General features: G+C 38.6%; 1 protein-coding gene across 2 annotated transcripts in view; it reads right to left on the reverse strand.

Annotated features, from left to right (window-relative positions):
- Positions 1–17431, reverse strand: part of CP (ceruloplasmin) — a 53215-nt gene that overhangs the window by 19235 nt on the left and 16549 nt on the right. Inside the window, exons 7-9 of one of the 2 annotated variants that reach the window (XM_080804422.1) lie at positions 16577–16716; positions 14804–14956; positions 13076–13272 (exon numbers count right to left, since the gene is read on the reverse strand). In XM_080804422.1, coding sequence (XP_080660548.1) covers positions 13076–13272; positions 14804–14956; positions 16577–16716 — 490 coding nt within the window. Of the gene's footprint in view, positions 1–13075; positions 13291–14803; positions 14957–16576; positions 16717–17431 lie in introns of both variants that reach the window. The other variant, XM_080804421.1, reaches the window with a different exon arrangement.

The raw sequence follows: 17431 nt of genomic DNA on the forward strand, positions 1-17431 counted from the left end.
AAATGAAAAAAGGAGAAAGGAATTAATAAAGGCAAAAGAGAAACTGTTTAATAAATTAGAGCACAAATTTAAATGGCTAAACCTAAAAATGTATTATTTGAAAAGACTGATGAAATACCCAAATCTCTGGCAAGTCTAATTTAAAAAAAATAAGAGATAATCCAAATATACCACAATAGAACTGAGAAAAGAATATAACCACATATATGGGGAAGGAACAAAAGATCATTATGTACAATAAGTGTGATAAGTTGACTTAGAGGAAGGTACCTGAATAGACCAATATCCACAGGTGAAATGAAAATGTGATTAAAACACATTATGATAGACAGACAGACAGACAGAAAGAAAGAAACCCTAACTACTTCTTTTTAAAAGTGACACAGTTAAAATAATTTTACAGACAATCTCTTTCAAATCTCTAAGGAGCAGATGATTCCTATCTATTTAAACAGTTCCAAACTATTCAAATCTTCCCAATTTACTTAAGTGAGAAGTATAAATCTTCCTAATTTACTTAATTGGGAAGTATAAATCTTCTCAATTTATTTAACGAAAATAGTAAAACCATGATGCAATACCTAAAAAAGCACACACAAAATCTAAAATAATATCACTTACAGCTTAAATGAGAAATTCTAAATAAAACACTATCAAATTCAACACAGAAATATATTGAAAAAAAAAAAAACCTAAAAAGCCACAGTGCTCATAACATCAGCATTTTTCACAGATCTAGAACAAACAATCCTAAAATCTGTATGGAACCACAATAGACCCCAAATAGCCAAAGCAACCCAGATCAAGAAAAGCAAAGCGGAGGCATCACAATTCCAGACTTAAAGCTTTTATTACAAAGCTGTAATCATCAAGACAGTATTGTACTGGCAAAAACAAACAAACAAACAAACAAAAAAACGGAAAAAAAAAAAAAACAAAAAACCAACACCAGACACATAGATCAATAGAACAAAATAGAAAACCCAGAAATGTACCCACAACTATATGGTCAAGTAATCTTCAACAAAGCAGGAGAGAATATCCAGTGGAGAAAAGGCAGTCAACAAATGGTGTTGGGAAAACTGGAGAGCAACATGTGGAAGAATGAAACTGGGCCACTTTCTTAAACCATACACAAAAAAATAAATTCAAAAATGGATGAAAGACCTAAATGTGAGACAGGAAACCATCAAAATCCTAGAGGAGAATAAAGACAACAACCCCTCTGACATTGGCCACAGAAAGTTTTTACAAGAAAGACATGTCTGGGGGCGCCTGGGTGGCTCAGTGGGTTAGGCCTCTGCCTTCGGCTCAGGTCATGATCTCAGGGTCCTGGGATCGAGCCTCGCATCGGGCTCTCTGCTCAGCGGGGAGCCCGCTTCTCCCTCTCTCTCTGCCTGCTGCTCTGCCTGCTTGTGATTCTCTCTCTCTCTCTGTCAAATAAATAAAATAAAATCTTTAAAAAAAAAAAAAAAGAAAGACATGTCTGTAAAAGCAAGGGAAACAAAAGCAAACATGAACTGTTCGGACTTCATCAAGATACAAAGTTTCTGCACAGAGAAGGAAACAATCAACAAAACAGCAACTTAAAGAATGGGAAAAGATATTTGCAAATGACATATCTGATAAATCTATAAAGAACTTAACAAACTCAACACCCAAAAAACAAATAATCCAGTTAAGAAATGGGCAAAAGACATGAACAGACGTTTTTCCAAAGAAGACATATAGATGGCTAAGAAACACTTGAAAAGACCCTCAAGATCATTCATCATCAGGGAAATACAAGCCAAACCACAATGAGATCCCACTCGACAACTGTCAGTATGACTAAAATCAACAACACAAGAAACAACAGGTGTTGACAAGGATGCGGAGAAAGGGGAACCCTCTTACACTGCTGGTGGTAATACAAACTGGTGCAGTCACTCTGGAAAACAGTATGGAGGTTCCTCAAAAAGTTAAAAATAGAACTACTCTACTATCCAGCAATTGAACTACTAGATGTTTACCCAAAGGATACAAAAATACAGATTCAAAGAGGTACATGCATCCCAGTGTTTATAGCAGCATTATCAATGACAGCCAAACTATGGAAAGAGCTCACATGCCCATCAACAGATGGATAGATGAAGAAGAAGTGGTATGTGTGTGTGTGTGTGTGTGTATGTGTGTATACATATATACATATATATGTATATACATATGAATAATACTCAGTCATTAAAAGAATGGAATCTTGCCATTTGCAATGATGTGGGTGGAACTAGAGGGTATTATGCTAAGTGAAATAAGTCAGTCAGAGAAAGACAAATGCCATAAGACTTCCTCACATGTGGAATTTAAGAAACAAAACATATGAACATATGGGAGGGGCTAAATAGAGAGGGAAAAAACCATAAGAGACTCTATAGAGCAAACTGAGAGTTGCTGGAGGGAGGTGGGTAGGGGATGGGCTAGAAGGGTGATGGGTATTAAGGAGGGCACTGAGTGTTGTTATAAGTGACAAACCAGGAGAGGGAGGAGTCAAGATGGCGGAGAAGTAGCAGGCTGAGACAACATCGGGTAGCAGGAGATCAGCTAGATAGCTTATCTAACCATTGTGAACACCTACAAATCCAACGGGAAATCGAAGAGAAGAAGAGCAACAATTCCAGAAACAGAAAATCGATCACTTTCTGAAAGGTAGGACCTGCGGAGAAGTGAATCCAAAGCGACGGGAAGATAGACCCCGGGGGGAGGGGCCGGCACCCGGCAAGCGGCGGAGCGACGGAGCACAAAATCGGGACTTTTAAAAGTCGGCTCCACTGGGAGACATCGCTCCAGAGGCTAAACTGGGGGGAAACCCAGGCGGGGTCAGCATATCCCCAGGTCCCGCGGGGTCACAGAAGGACCGGGGGTGTCTGAGTGCCACAGAGCTCGCAGGTATTAGAGCGGGGAAGCCGGCTACAGCGACAAAGCCGAGGAGTGAGCTCTAAGCCCGGGGTTACCTTGTGCCGGTCGCAGGCTGGGTGGGCTCGGAGCGCGGCCGGAGGCCACGGAGACGAAAGCGACCGGGCGCTTTTCTCCAGCTCCAGCGATTGACTGCTTTCCTCGAGGCGCGACCGCAAGCCAGGGAGGCGGGGCTGTTGGGCGCTTTGCTCTGAGAGCGCACTGAGGAGCGGAACCCCAAGCTCTCGGCTCCTCCGGGACAAGAGATTGGGAGGCCGCCATCTTCATTCCCGTCCTCCGGAACTCTACGGAAAGCGCTCAGGGAACAAAAGCTCCCGAAAGCAAACCCAAGCGGATTCCTTAGCCTGGCGCCTGGCAAGGGCGGTGCAATTCCGCCTGCGGCAAAGACACTTGAGAATCACTACAACAGGCCCCTCCCCCAGAAGATCAACAAGAAACCCATCCAAAACCAACTTCGCTCACCAAGAACAGCGGAATTCCACAGCAGGAGAAAGCAAATCTTATCTGGACAAAATGACAAGGAGGAAAAACTCACCTCAAAAAAAAGAACAAGAGGCCGTACTGAAGGCTGGAGACCTAATCAATACGGACATAGGTAACATGACAGATCTAGAGTTCAGAATGACAATTCTCAAGGTTCTAGCCGGGCTCGAAAAAGGCATAGAATATATTAGAGAAACCCTCTCTGGAGAGATAAAAGCCCTTTCTGGAGAAATAAAAGAACTAAAATCTAACCAAGTTGAAATCAAAAAAGCTATTCATGAGGTGCAATCAAAAATGGAAGCTCTCACTGCCAGGATAAATGAGGCAGAAGAAAGAATTAGTGACATAGAAGACCAAATGATAGAGAATAAAGAAGCTGAGCAAAAGAGAGACAAACAAATACTGGACCACGAGGAGAGAATTCGAGAGATAAGTGACACCATAAGATGACACAACATTAGAATAATTGGGATTCCAGAAGAAGAAGAAAGAGAGAGGGGAGCAGAAGGTATATTGGAGAGAATTATTGGAGAGAATTTCCCTAATATGGCAAAGGGAACAAACATCAAAATCCAGGAAATGCTAAGAACGCCCCTCAAAATCAATAAAAATAGGTCCACACCTCATCACCTGATAGTAAAATTTACAAGTCTTAGCGACAAAGAGAAAATCCTGAAAGCAGCCCGGGAAAAGAAGTCTGTAACATACAAGGGTAAAAACATTAGATTGGCAGCGGACCTATCCACAGAGACCTGGCAGGCCAGAAAGAACTGGCATGATATATTCAGAGCACTAAACGAGAAAAACATGCAGCCAAGAATACTATATCCGGCTAGGCTATCATTGAAAATAGAAGGAGAGATAAAGAGCTTCCAGGACAAACAAAAGCTGAAAGAATTTGTAAACACCAAACCAGCTCTACAGGAAATATTGAAAGGGGTCCTCTAAGCAAAGAGAGACCCTAAAAGTAGTAGATCAGAAAGAAACAGAGACAATATACAGTAACAGTCACCTTACAGGCAATACAATGGCACTCAATTCATATCTCTCAATAGTTACCCTGAATGTTAATGGGCTCAATGCCCCAATCAAAAGACACAGGGTATCAGAATGGATAAAAAAACAAAACCCATCAATATGCTGCCTACAAGAAACTCATTTTAGACCCGAAGACACCTCCAGATTTAAAGTGAGGGGGTGGAAAACAATGTACCATGCTAATGGACATCAGAAGAAAGCTGGGGTGGCAATCCTTATATCAGATCAATTAGATTTTAAGCCAAAGACTATAATAAGAGATGAGGAAGGACACTATATCATACTCAAAGGGTCTGTCCAACAAGAAGATCTAACAGTCTTAAATATCTATGCCCCTAACATGGGAGCAGCCAACTATATAAACCAATTAATAACAAAATCAAAGAAATACATCGACAGTAATACAATAATAGCAGGGGACTTTAACACTCCCCTCACTGAAATGGACAGATCATCTAAGCAAAAAATCAACAAGGAAATAAAGTCCTTAAATGACACACTGGACGAGATGGACATCACAGATATATTCAGAACGTTCCATCCCAAAGCAATAGAAGATACATTCTTCTCTAGTGCACATGGAACATTCTCCAGAATAGACCACATCCTGGGTCATAAATCAGGTCTCAATCGGTACCAAAAGATCGAGATCATTCCCTGCATATTTTCAGATCACAATGCTCTGAAGCTCGAACTCAATCACAAGAGGAAATTTGGAAAGAACGCAAATACATGGAGACTAAACAGCATCCTTCTAAAAAATGAATGGGTCAACCAGGAAATTAAAGAAGAATTGAAAAAATTCATGGAAACAAATGATAATGAAAACACAACGGTTCAAAATCTGTGGGACACAACAAAGGCAGTCCTGAGAGGAAAATATATAGCGGTGCAAGCCTTTCTCAAGAAACAAGAAAGGTCTCAAATACACAACCTAACCCTACACCTAAAGGAGCTGGAGAGAGAACAACAAAGAAAGCCTAAACCCAGCAGGAGAAGAGAAATCATAAAGATCAGAGCAGAAATCAATGAAATAGAAACTAAAAAAACAATAGAACAAATCAACAAAACTAGGAGCTGGTTCTTTGAAAGAATTAATAAGATTGATAAGCCCCTGGCCAGACTTATCAAAAAGCAAAGAGAAAGGACGCAAATAAATAAAATCATGAATGAAAGAGGAGAGATCACAACCAACACCAAAGAAATACAAACAATTATAAGAACATACTATGAGCAACTCTATGGCAACAAATTTGACAATCTGAAAGAAATGGATACATTTCTAGAGATGTATAAACTACCACAACTGAACCAGGAAGAAATAGATAACCTGAACAGACCCATAACCAGTAAGGAGATTGAAACAGTCATCAAAAATCTCCAAACAAACAAAAGTCCAGGACCAGACGGCTTCCCAGGGGAATTCTACCAAACATTTAAAGAAGAATTAATTCCTATTCTCCTGAAACTGTTCCAAAAAATAGAAATGGAAGGAAAACTTCCGAACTCATTCTATGAGGCCAGCATCACCTTGATCCCAAAACCAGACAAGGATCCCACCAAAAAAGAGAATTACAGACCAATATCCTTGATGAACACAGATGCGAAAATTCTCACCAAAATACTGGCCAATAGGATCCAACAGTACATTAAAAGGATTATTCACCACGACCAAGTGGGATTTATTCCAGGGCTGCAAGGTTGGTTCAACATCCGCAAATCCATCAATGTGATACAATACATTAATAAAAGAAAGAGTAAGAACCATATGATACTCTCAATAGATGCTGAAAAAGCATTTGACAAAGTGCAGCATCCCTTCCTGATTAAAACTCTTCAAAGTGTAGGGATAGAAGGCACATACCCCAATATTATCAAAGCCATCTATGAAAAACTCACCGCAAATATCATTCTCAATGGAGAAAAACTGAAAGCTTTTCCGCTAAGGTCAGGAACACGGCAGGGATGTCCGTTATCACCACTGCTGTTCAATATAGTACTAGAAGTCCTAGCCTCAGCAATCAGACAACAAAAAGAAATTAAAGCATCCAAATCGGCAAAGAAGAAGTCAAACTATCACTCTTTGCAGACGATATGGTACTATATGTGGAAAACCCAAAAGGCTCCACTCCAAAACTGCTAGAACTTATACAGGAATTCAGTAAAGTGTCAGGATATAAAGTCAATGCACAGAAATCAGTCGCATTTCTTTACACTAACAACAAGACAGAAGAAAGAGAAATTGAGGAGTCAGTCCCATTTACAATCGTACCCAAAACCATAAGATACCTAGGAATAAATCTAACCAAAGAGGCAAAGAATCTATACTCAGAAAAGTATAAAGTACTCATGAAAGAAATTGAGGAAGACACAAAGAAATGGAAAAATGTTCCATGTTCATGGATTGGAAGAACAAATATTGTGAAAATGTCTATTCTACCTAAAGCAATCTACACATTTAATGCAATCCCTATCAAAATCCCATCCATTTTTTTTAAAGAAATAGAACAAATAATCCTAAAATTTATATGGAACCAGAAAAGACCTCGAATAGCCAAAGGAATATTGAAAAAGAAAGCCAAAGTCGGTGGTATCACAATTCCAGACTTCAAGCTCTATTACAAAGCTGTCATCATCAAGACAGTATGGTACTGGCACAAAAACAGACATATAGACCAATGGAACAGAATAGAGAGCCCAGAAATAGACCCTCAACTCTATGGTCAACTAATCTTCGACAAAGCAGGAAAGAATATCCAATGGAAAAAAGACAGCCTCTTCAACAAATGGTGCTGGGAAAATTGGACAGCCACATGCAGAAAAATGAAATTGGACTATTTCCTTACACCACACACGAAAATAGACTCAAAATGGATGAAGGACCTCAATGTGCGAAAGGAATCTATCAAAATCCTTGAGGACAATGCAGGCAGCAACCTCTTTGACCTCAACCGCAGCAACTTCTTCCTAGGAACATCGCCAAAGGCAACAGAAGCAAGGGCAAAAATGAACTATTGGGACTTCATCAAAATCAAAAGCTTTTGCACAGCAAAGGAAACAGTTAACAAAACCAAAAGACAACTGACAGAATGGGAGAAGATATTTGCAAACGACATATCAGATAAAGGGCTAGTATCCAAAATCTATAAAGAGCTTATCAAACTCAATACCCAAAGAACAAATAATCCAGTCAAGAAATGGGCAGAGGACATGAACAGACATTTCTGCAAAGAAGACATCCAGATGGCCAACAGACACATGAAAAAATGCTCCACATCACTCGGCATCAGGGAAATACAAATCAAAACCACAATGAGATACCACCTCACACCAGTCAGAATGGCTAAAATTAACAAGTCAGGAAATGACAGATGCTGGCGAGGATGCGGAGAGAGGGGAACCCTCCTACACTGCTGGTGGGAATGCAAGCTGGTGCAACCACTCTGGAAAACAGTGTGGAGGTTCCTCAAAAAACTGAAAATAGAGCTACCCTACGACCCAGCAATTGCACTCCTGGGTATATATCCTAAAGATACAAACGTGGTGCTCCGAAGGGGCACGTGCACCCGAATGTTTATAGCGGCAATGTCCACAATAACCAAACTGTGGAAAGAGCCTAGATGTCCATCAACAGATGAATGGATAAAGAAGATGTGGTATATATACACAATGGAATACTATGCAGCCATCAAAAGACATGAAATATTGCCATTTGCGACGACGTGGATGGAACTAGAGGGTATCATGCTTAGCGAAATAAGTCAATCGGAGAAAGACAACTATCATATGATCTCTTTGATATGAGGAAGTGGAGATGCAGGGCGGGGGGGGGTTGGGGGGAGGTAGGAAAAGAAAAAATGAAAAGATGGGATTGGGAGGGAGACAAACCATAAAAGACTCAATCTCAAGAAACAGACTGAGGGTTGCGGGGGGGAGGGGGGACGGGAGAGGGTGGCGGGGAAATGGACATTGGGGAGGGTATGGGCTATGATGAGTGCTGTGAAATGTAAACCTGACGATTCACAGACCTGTACCCCTGGGGATAAAAATACATTATATGTTTATTAAATTAAAAAAATTAAAAAAAAAAAAGAAATAAGTGACAAACCACTGAATTCTATTCCTGAAACTAATATTGCTCGTATGTTAAATAACTAGAATTTAAATGAAAATTTGAAAACAAACAAAAAACCTCACAGTGTTCAAGTAATGTTTTTCCTGAGAAGTGCAAGACTGGCTCAACATTAGGAAATCCTTAATGTATTTCATCATGCTTACAGATCAAAGGAGAAAAGATATATAATAATTTTTTAAATAAAATTTTTTAAATAAAATTACACATTTGGCACTAGCTATTCCCATCACTTTCCCTGGGATCTTTGCAAGTCTTCCTCCTTGAAATTTAGATCTCACCTCAAATATTATATCCACCTTATCTAAACTAGAATTCCTCTTCACTATTACATTACCCTAAATAGAAATTCCATGTTCATGGATAGGAAAATTCAATACTGCCAAGCTGTCAGTTCTTCCCAATTCAATCTGTAGATTCCATGCAGTCCCAATAAAAATACCAGAAAATTATTTGTGGATATCAACAAAGTGATTTTGAAGTTTGTACAGAGGCAAAAGGCCCAGAATAACCAACATAATACTGAAGAAAAACAAAGTCAGAAGACTGGACATTTCCCAACTTCAAAACTTACTACAACACTGCAGCAATCAAGACACTATGCTACTGGTGAAAGAATAGACCAATAGATCAATGGGAAGAATTGAGAAACCAGAAGTAGACTCACATAAATTTAGTCAACTGAGCTCTGACAAAGGAGCAAAGGCAATACAGTGGAATAAAGATAGCCTTTTCAGCAAATGGTGATGTAACAACTGGACTTTTACAAGCGAAAAAAAAAAAAAAGAATCTAGACACAGATCTTACACTTTTCACAAAAATTAACTCAAAATGGATCACAGACCTAAATGTAAAATAAATAAAATAAATGTAAAATAAATAAGGCTCCTAAAAGACAACATAAGAAAAATCCAGATGACCTTGGCTAGAACTTTTGAGATACAATACCTAAAGGCACAAACTATGAAATAAATAATAGATAAGTTGGACTTCATCAAAAATCACAGTTTATGCTCTATATAAGATAATGTCCAGATAAGTGAGAAGACAAGCCACAGACTGGGAGAGAATATTTGCAAAAGACACATCTGATAAAGAACAGTTATCCAAGATATCAAAGAAGTTTTAAAACTCAACATTAAGAAAACAAACAACGCTATTAACCAATAGGCAAAGACCTTAACAGATAGCTCACGAAAGAAGATAAACAGATGGAAAACAAGCATATGAAAAAACGTTCTACTTCATATATCATTAGAGAAACAAACATTAAAATAAAAACAGGCTACCACTACACACCTATCGGAATGACCAAAATTTGGAACACTGACCACACCAGATACTGGCAAAGATGTGGCACAACAGTAACTCCTGTTCATGTCTAGTGGGAATACAAAATGGTATAGCCATTTTTGGAAGACAGTTTGTTATTCTTACAAAACGAAATGCACTTTTACCATATAGTCCAGCAACTGGACTCCTTGGTATTTACCCAAAGTGGCTGAAAACTTATGTCTACACAAAAACCTGCACATAGATATTTATGGCAGCTGTATGCACAATTGCCAAAACTTGGAAGTAACCAGGATGGTCTTCAGTAGGTTAATGGATAAAAAATCTGGTACATTCAGGCAGTGGAACATGATTCAGCACAAAAAAGGAATGAACTACTGAGCCATGAAAAGACTTGGAGGAAACTTAAATGTGTATGACCAAGTGAAAGATGCCAGTCTGAAAAGGCTACATACTGAACGATTCTAACCACAGCATTCTGGAAAAAGGCAAAACTATAAATTATTAAAAAGACCAGTGATTAAGAGGGGTTGGGGATTGGTAATAAGAGATAAATAGGTGGAAAAGGATTTTTACGGCAGTGAAAATATTCTATATGATTTCATAATGGTGGACACTTCCATTATACACTTGTCTACACCCATAGAATGTAAACACCAAGAGTGAATCCTAAAGTAAACTATGGACTTTGGATGGATAACAATGTGTCAGTGTAGGTTCATCAATTGTAACACATGTGCCCTCTGTTGGAAATGTTGATCCTGAGGAAAGCTGTGTGTATGGGGGGGTAGAGGATATATGGGAAATCTCTATTTTCTTCTTAATTTTGCTGTTAACCTTAAAGTGCTCTGAAAAGTTAAGTTGACAAAAATAATAATGAAAAAATAAAAAACTCTAAAGCTTAAAATAAAATGTGCTTATAATAAGGGAATAAGTAAGAGGGGAGAAAGGATAGGAGCTAGACTTCTTTGAATATGTGTCTTTTTGTAGATTTGATGTTGGGACCAGGAAATATTTTACATTATTATAAATAATATTACAATTTTAAAGGCAATCCCTAAAAGAAACAGAAGTAAAATTAAATAAACCTGTGTATTTGGTGGATAGCAAAACTACACAGAGAGGAACTATTCCAAATGACTTTAACTTTGTAATTTGACTGAACATCCCCAGTGGGATCTACTCTAAGGACCAAAAGGGCAGCAAACAAATCTTTTTTTTTTTTTTTTTTTTTTTAAGATTTATTTATTTATTTATTTGACAGAGGTCACAAGTAGGCAGAGAGGCAGGCAGAGAGAGAGGAGGAAGCAGGCTCCCTGCTGAGCAGAGAGCCTGATGTGGGGCTTGATCCCAGGACCCTGAGATCATGACCTGAGCTGAAGGCAGAGGCTTTAACACACTGAGCCACCCAGGCGCCCCCAGCAAACAAATCTTAAATTATTTTCAGTAATTATATTCTGGCTGTAGTGTTGTAATTATGATTCTGAGGCTATTGTATGTATATTGTGGGATGAATTGAGTAAATGTTTATGTTGGTATCATTGAGAACTAAGATTTTTCAGTGCAGCTGAAGGGAGTACTGATGTAAGATGAATAAAGTTAAGTAAAAAACAGTAAGAATCCTTAGACCTGAATTTGAATAGAAAGTATCAGTATGAACTCATGATGAACTTTCTCTTAAAAAAGTACCTTTTCTAGTTCTGCCCATAGAAAAGGGCTACGAACAATGATTAAGCCAATAGAAATGAGTACCCATAGTGCCCAGATTGTGGTTCTGAATATAATTTCTTACTGAAAAGAACTAGGGCTTTTTGGGAGAAATGATTGATTCTAGGTCTGACTCAGAAAGTGTATAATATGAACCTAAAATAGGTTTTTACACTAAAGATCAAGGAAGCTTCAAGGACTACTAAGTTCATCTGAAAATGAAGGAATCAACCAGAACAAATCTCCTCCGTGGCAAAAAATAGAATTTGGGGGGCATCTATAGGGGTAATATCAGTGAATTCAAACACACCAAATATTCTTAAATCCATGAGTTCACAATAGCACTTAACAGGAAAAAATTATTAAGAATCTTTGAAGTATGTTAGAGGAGAACTATTACCTTGAAAACTTGTAAATAAAGGGAAAGAATCAAGCATTTGTCACTTCTTTCTTATAGAATATGTACCCCAGGCTAACCAAATAATCCTTGAAGGGAAGTTTCTGTTTATGGAAACATACTGGCTAATAAATAAAGAATGATGGGATCAGGATGTTACTATTGTACAATCCCTGATTAGTTTATGAATCTAAGAAATGGTTCTCAGGGGCTGGCAATATTCCCAGCTGATGGAAGTACCCAGTAGCACACATGAAGCAATATGGGGGAAAAAAAAACCCTAACCTGAATTTGATCAAATCTGTAGATCTAGCCACTGATTTATAAGAAATTGAGGGAAAGAGAAAGAAACATGCTGAATGACACCATAGGAGTATGAACAGTAAATCCAGGCATAGGAAACTTCCATACGATAAATGACCCTTGTGACAGGAAAAAAAAATGCAAGGAAATAACCTTGAGAAACACAACAACTGATTGCAATGTGTATCATTATTTGGGTACTGATTCAAACAACAAACTTGAAACAATTAAGAGGCAGCTGGAAAAATGGGAACACTGATTAGAAATGTGATGAAAAAATTTGATTAAAAATTGATGATACTAACATTATTATGATGATTCTAAGTTATGATAATTATACTGAAGGCATTTTTTAAAGAGTCCTTATCTTTTATAGGTTCATATTACAATACTTAGAGATAAAAACATGATGGAGTTAGGTATTTCTCTTTCCTGGTCAAATGGTCATTTCCTCCTTTCTAAAAATGCTTTAAGCAGTACTTTCCTCAGTGAATGTTGAGTGACCAATTATCATTTTTTATTTGTGTGCTGAAGTCTAAAAGTATCATAAAAGACCCTGGGTTCCAAGAAGAGTCTGTTTCCAACTCATCTTGAAATAATCATGTTAGACAGAGAATTTATGCATAGGAGAGCTATTACGAGCTGGAGAAAAATTTGTAATAAATATTATGTACTAAATTCTCACTGTCTCAAAACCCACAATTTTTCTTATAATAATGATAATTCAAAGGGATTGGGAAGTCTTTTATATTTTCCCTCATTGGACTCACCAGTCTCCCATTTGCATGTAAACTTCCTTTCCTACATATTTTCATTGGCCCGATAAGCCCAGTGAATATATCTTTGGTGGGATCCACAGCAGAATAATACATCTTAGATAGGCAGACGGAATCTTTGTAAGTGGGTCCCACTTCTTCGGGGACAGTCCATTCGTAGGTGAATGTTTGTTTGGGTGCTACACGTGAAGCTGGAGGAGGAGGCACATCTGTGAGAAACATCACATTGGAGGGGTTAAGTATGCTTTCTAATGTGGTCATTTGAGCCACCAAGTAGACCGGGTTTAGTCCAAGACAACCCACTTCTCAGTTCCTTATTATGAATTAGAATGAAATCCTACTTGAATGGTGGTGTCCCGCTTGTGCTCCTGTGTCAGGTCACGGATGGGTGTGATTTCCTTCAGGAAGCCTCCTCTTAACCTGTCTGTGACTGGTGCCTGCTATAGTCTGAATGTTTGTGTCCTCCCAGAATTCACATATTGGAATCCTAATGCCCAATGAGATAGTCCTAGAAGGTGGGGCCTTTGGTGGATGATTAAACCATGAGACTAGAGCCCCCCTAAATGGGATTAGTGCCCTTAAAGAGAGATCCCACAGAACTCCCTAGCCCCTGCTACCACATGGGAATCCAGCAAGAAGTGTGAGACCCAGAAAAAGGTGCTCATCCAACCATGCTGGCCCCCTGATTTTGGACTTCCAGTTTCCAGAACTGTGAGAAATGAAGTCCTGTTGTTTATAAGCCACCCAGTCTGTGGAATTTAGTTACAGCAGCCTGAACGGACTAAGACAGGGCTGTTCTCACAGCCCCTGATGATGTCCCCAGCACCTTTCATGCTAGGTTATGTGTATTTCCCCCACAAACAGAATGTAACCGCCCTGAAGGAAGCAGTGTCTCTATATTTCCTTTGCTAGAACAACACCTGAAAAGAGGGCATAATCCATACATGTTCTATTGAACAAAACTGAATTATAAATAACTTCAGAACTAAAAGGTAACCGCAGATGATCCTGTTCAAATATCCTGATTTTATACTTGGGGAAACTGAGGCCAGAAGGACTGAATAACTTGCCCACAGTCACACTGCAAGAGGTGGCAAAAGCACTCATCTTCATTTGTCAGCCTGATATATAGAAATACCCAAATGTGTGCATAAAATGGAATATTTGTATTATTAAAGTTATATTAAAATGCTTATAATGCTAAGGAAACGAACTCAGTGTAAAAATACAATGACAAGTATATATATATATACTATGATCTCAACTACATTCAAATATATATCATATGTACACAGATGAAAGAATGGGGGTTATATAAGAATATTATAGTGGTTACCCATAGAACTATAGATAATATTTTTGGCTGTACTTTTTCTATTTTTCAAATATTCTAAAATGAGCATCTAATCTTACAATTGCAAGAACATTTTTCAAATCTAAAAATCACCCAAGCAGTACCCCAGAAATGTATAATTGATATAATCCCAATAAGTTCCTACCAGCATTGTCAAAAATCATCCATTTAAGGCCGGACAAAATTCCATATACCAGTTGGAAATGGAAGGAGAAGAGGTTAACTTGCTTCCTGGCATGATGCCTAAGAATGATACATGAGCGGCTTCCTTGGAAGTTTCTGCCTTCAGTTTTTGCTGGGCAGTTTTCCCTGGCAGACCAGCGCAGTAGGTTGTGAAATGTAGTTTGGTTACAGAATATTGTACTCACTTTCACTCAGGGAGTTGTGAAGTGAGGTATAGTATGTGCCTTCGTTGTTCTTGCTGACCCTCACCCCCACTGGCTCAATACTGAGGGGATATATTCCTTTGTTATGGAAAGTGACTCTGATGGTATCTCCCACCTCTGCCCAAATGACAGGACCTAGGGACAAAGAGAGCATTATTAGTCTTCCTTGGTATATAACAAACAGAATATGTAAGATAGTTCTTTAATTTGCCTTGTCCTCTGGCAGAAACTGCTGGAAGCAACATCTTATTTCTGGCAAATGGAACACCTGTTTTTTTTGTTTTGTTTTGTTTTAAGTCTGTTATCAACTTGACATGGTGAAGCTAGAAAGAGATAATAAGGGCTTTCTGATTTATCTTCAGGTTAAGGAAATTTGATATCATTTTTATCCAAGTTGGTTCACCAGCTTTATACATTGACAAGAAATTGTTAGGTGTCTATACTCCTCATCCTAGCCTTCTGCTGGCCAGATGTGTGATATTTGTCCCAAGAGTCAGGGGACTGCTAGTTAAACCTTGACCACCCAAAGAAGGTAAGTTAAATTGTCTTGGATGTGAAGAGTAATATTTTTATGGATTTTCTTTCACCAAAATTATTGTTACCAAATATAGAATAAAAACATATACAGTAGATATTCTATGTAATACATAAAATAGTATTTATTGAGAGCTTCTCATGTGCTTTTCTGAGTGTTAATGTGCATTAACTCATTTAATCCTTACAGCATCTTTATGAGGTAAGGACTGTTATCGTTAATTTTTTTAAGATTTATTTATTTATTTGAGAGATAGAGTGCGAATGCCTGCCGGGGAGCAGAGGGAGAAAGAAAGAGAAGCTGATTCCCTGCTGAGTGCAGAGGTGGATGCAGGGCTCAATCCCAGGACCCTGAGATCATGACCTGAGCTGAAACCAAGAGTCAGACGCTTAACTGCCTGAACCACAAAGGTGGCCGGGGACTGTTATTGTTATTACTGTTCCCATTTTACACAAAGAGAGCAGGCAGAGCAAACAGTACTTTTCGGAGGTCACACAGCTCATAGGTGAGGCGTGAGGACAGTCTGAATTCAGACTCTGTGTGCTCACCCACTATATTCTGTCTGAGGGTTTGAGCAAGAACAGGTCTCAGGGTTGTGCACAAGGTTCTAAGACAGACTCTGCCTTTTTCATTAGTAGCCTGGACTTTAATTCTAGAGGAATGTACTTTCAGTTAAGAATAGAGGCTAATGGCTTTGTTGTCAATTTATTTTATTTATTTATGTTGTTGTTGTTGTCAATTTAAACCAAGTCATAAACACACATTTCTCCTTATCTTTTTTTTTTTTAAAGACTTTATATACTTATTTGAGAGAAAAATAGCAACAGAGAGCATGAGCGGGGAGGAAAGGGAGAAGCAGACACCCCACTGAGCAGAGAGCCCAAGGCGGGACTCGATCCCATGACCCTGGGATCATGACCTGAGCTGAAGGCTAATCAACTGAGCCACCCAGGTGCCCCTCTCCTTACCTCTTTAAGGAAAAAAAAAAAAAAAAATCACCATTTGAAGTCAGCAGAGCTTTTAATGATGAAGATTTACTATTGGTAATTTACATTGGAAAAGTAATTAGCTGCTATCCTTTAATTATTGAATGACCAGCCACATCCCTAGTTTATATGTAGAAATCATACTGTGGGTCCTAAAGTTTCTATTCTTTCTGAGATTGGGTAGGTAGCCCAGGACAAGAGTACAACAGTCACAGATATTCTGCATGGACTCACCCAGGATGCCAAGATGTTCCTCTTCAGGGCCTCTCTTCTTTCGATTTGTGAAGGAGGCATCTGTGTACTCACGATAAACCAGCTTTTTATAAGATCCTCCAATTCTTGTAGTACCCTGTTCAAAAAATACCTCTGAAGCACTGCCAAAAGAAAAAGGGTTTAACACTGGAGTTGAGAGCAAAACAAAAAGCAGGCATTCACATAGGAGAAATTGCAAAGCAAAATTATGACCAGTGCTCAGAGGCAATGCTTATTTATGATTTGCTAAATATTCAAACAGAAGCAGCTGGTACTAGGCACCTCGTAGAAGGCTGTTCAATTAATGAGTGTAGTATGAGTATCATGAGTATCATGGTGTAGAGTTTTCATTTTTTTCAAGCGAAGTGGAAAATTTTAGGATGACCCACATCAACCCCTGATAGTCATTAATTGTTCTACAATAGAATCTTTTAAACAAGTTACAAAATGTTTAAAATTCAGTATCTACTGCGTATTGCATATTAGCACCAACTGGGTACTTAGGAGCTTTCATTTATTATCTGGAACTCACATGATATGGCAACAAGTTGGCATTATTCTCCCCTTCATTCTTACAAATGAAGAAATTAAATTTCAGAAAGGCATGTGACTTGCCAGAGTCATCCCATTCCTCTCTTCTCCCATTTGATGAATGTGTTGGACACCTGCTTTTTGCCAGGAAACTTGTTACGTGCTGATGGCATAACCAGAAGCAAGCTGGACCCATCCCTGTCCACAGGGACTTTATACTGATCAGAGAAGACAGACTATGAACCAATCAACATAATAACATGCAATAAGCACAGGGTGTTATGGAACATTCTCCTGGGCTTGAGG

Source organism: Martes martes (genome assembly GCF_963455335.1).
Source record: "Martes martes genome assembly, chromosome: 1".
NCBI lineage: Eukaryota > Metazoa > Chordata > Mammalia > Carnivora > Mustelidae > Martes > Martes martes.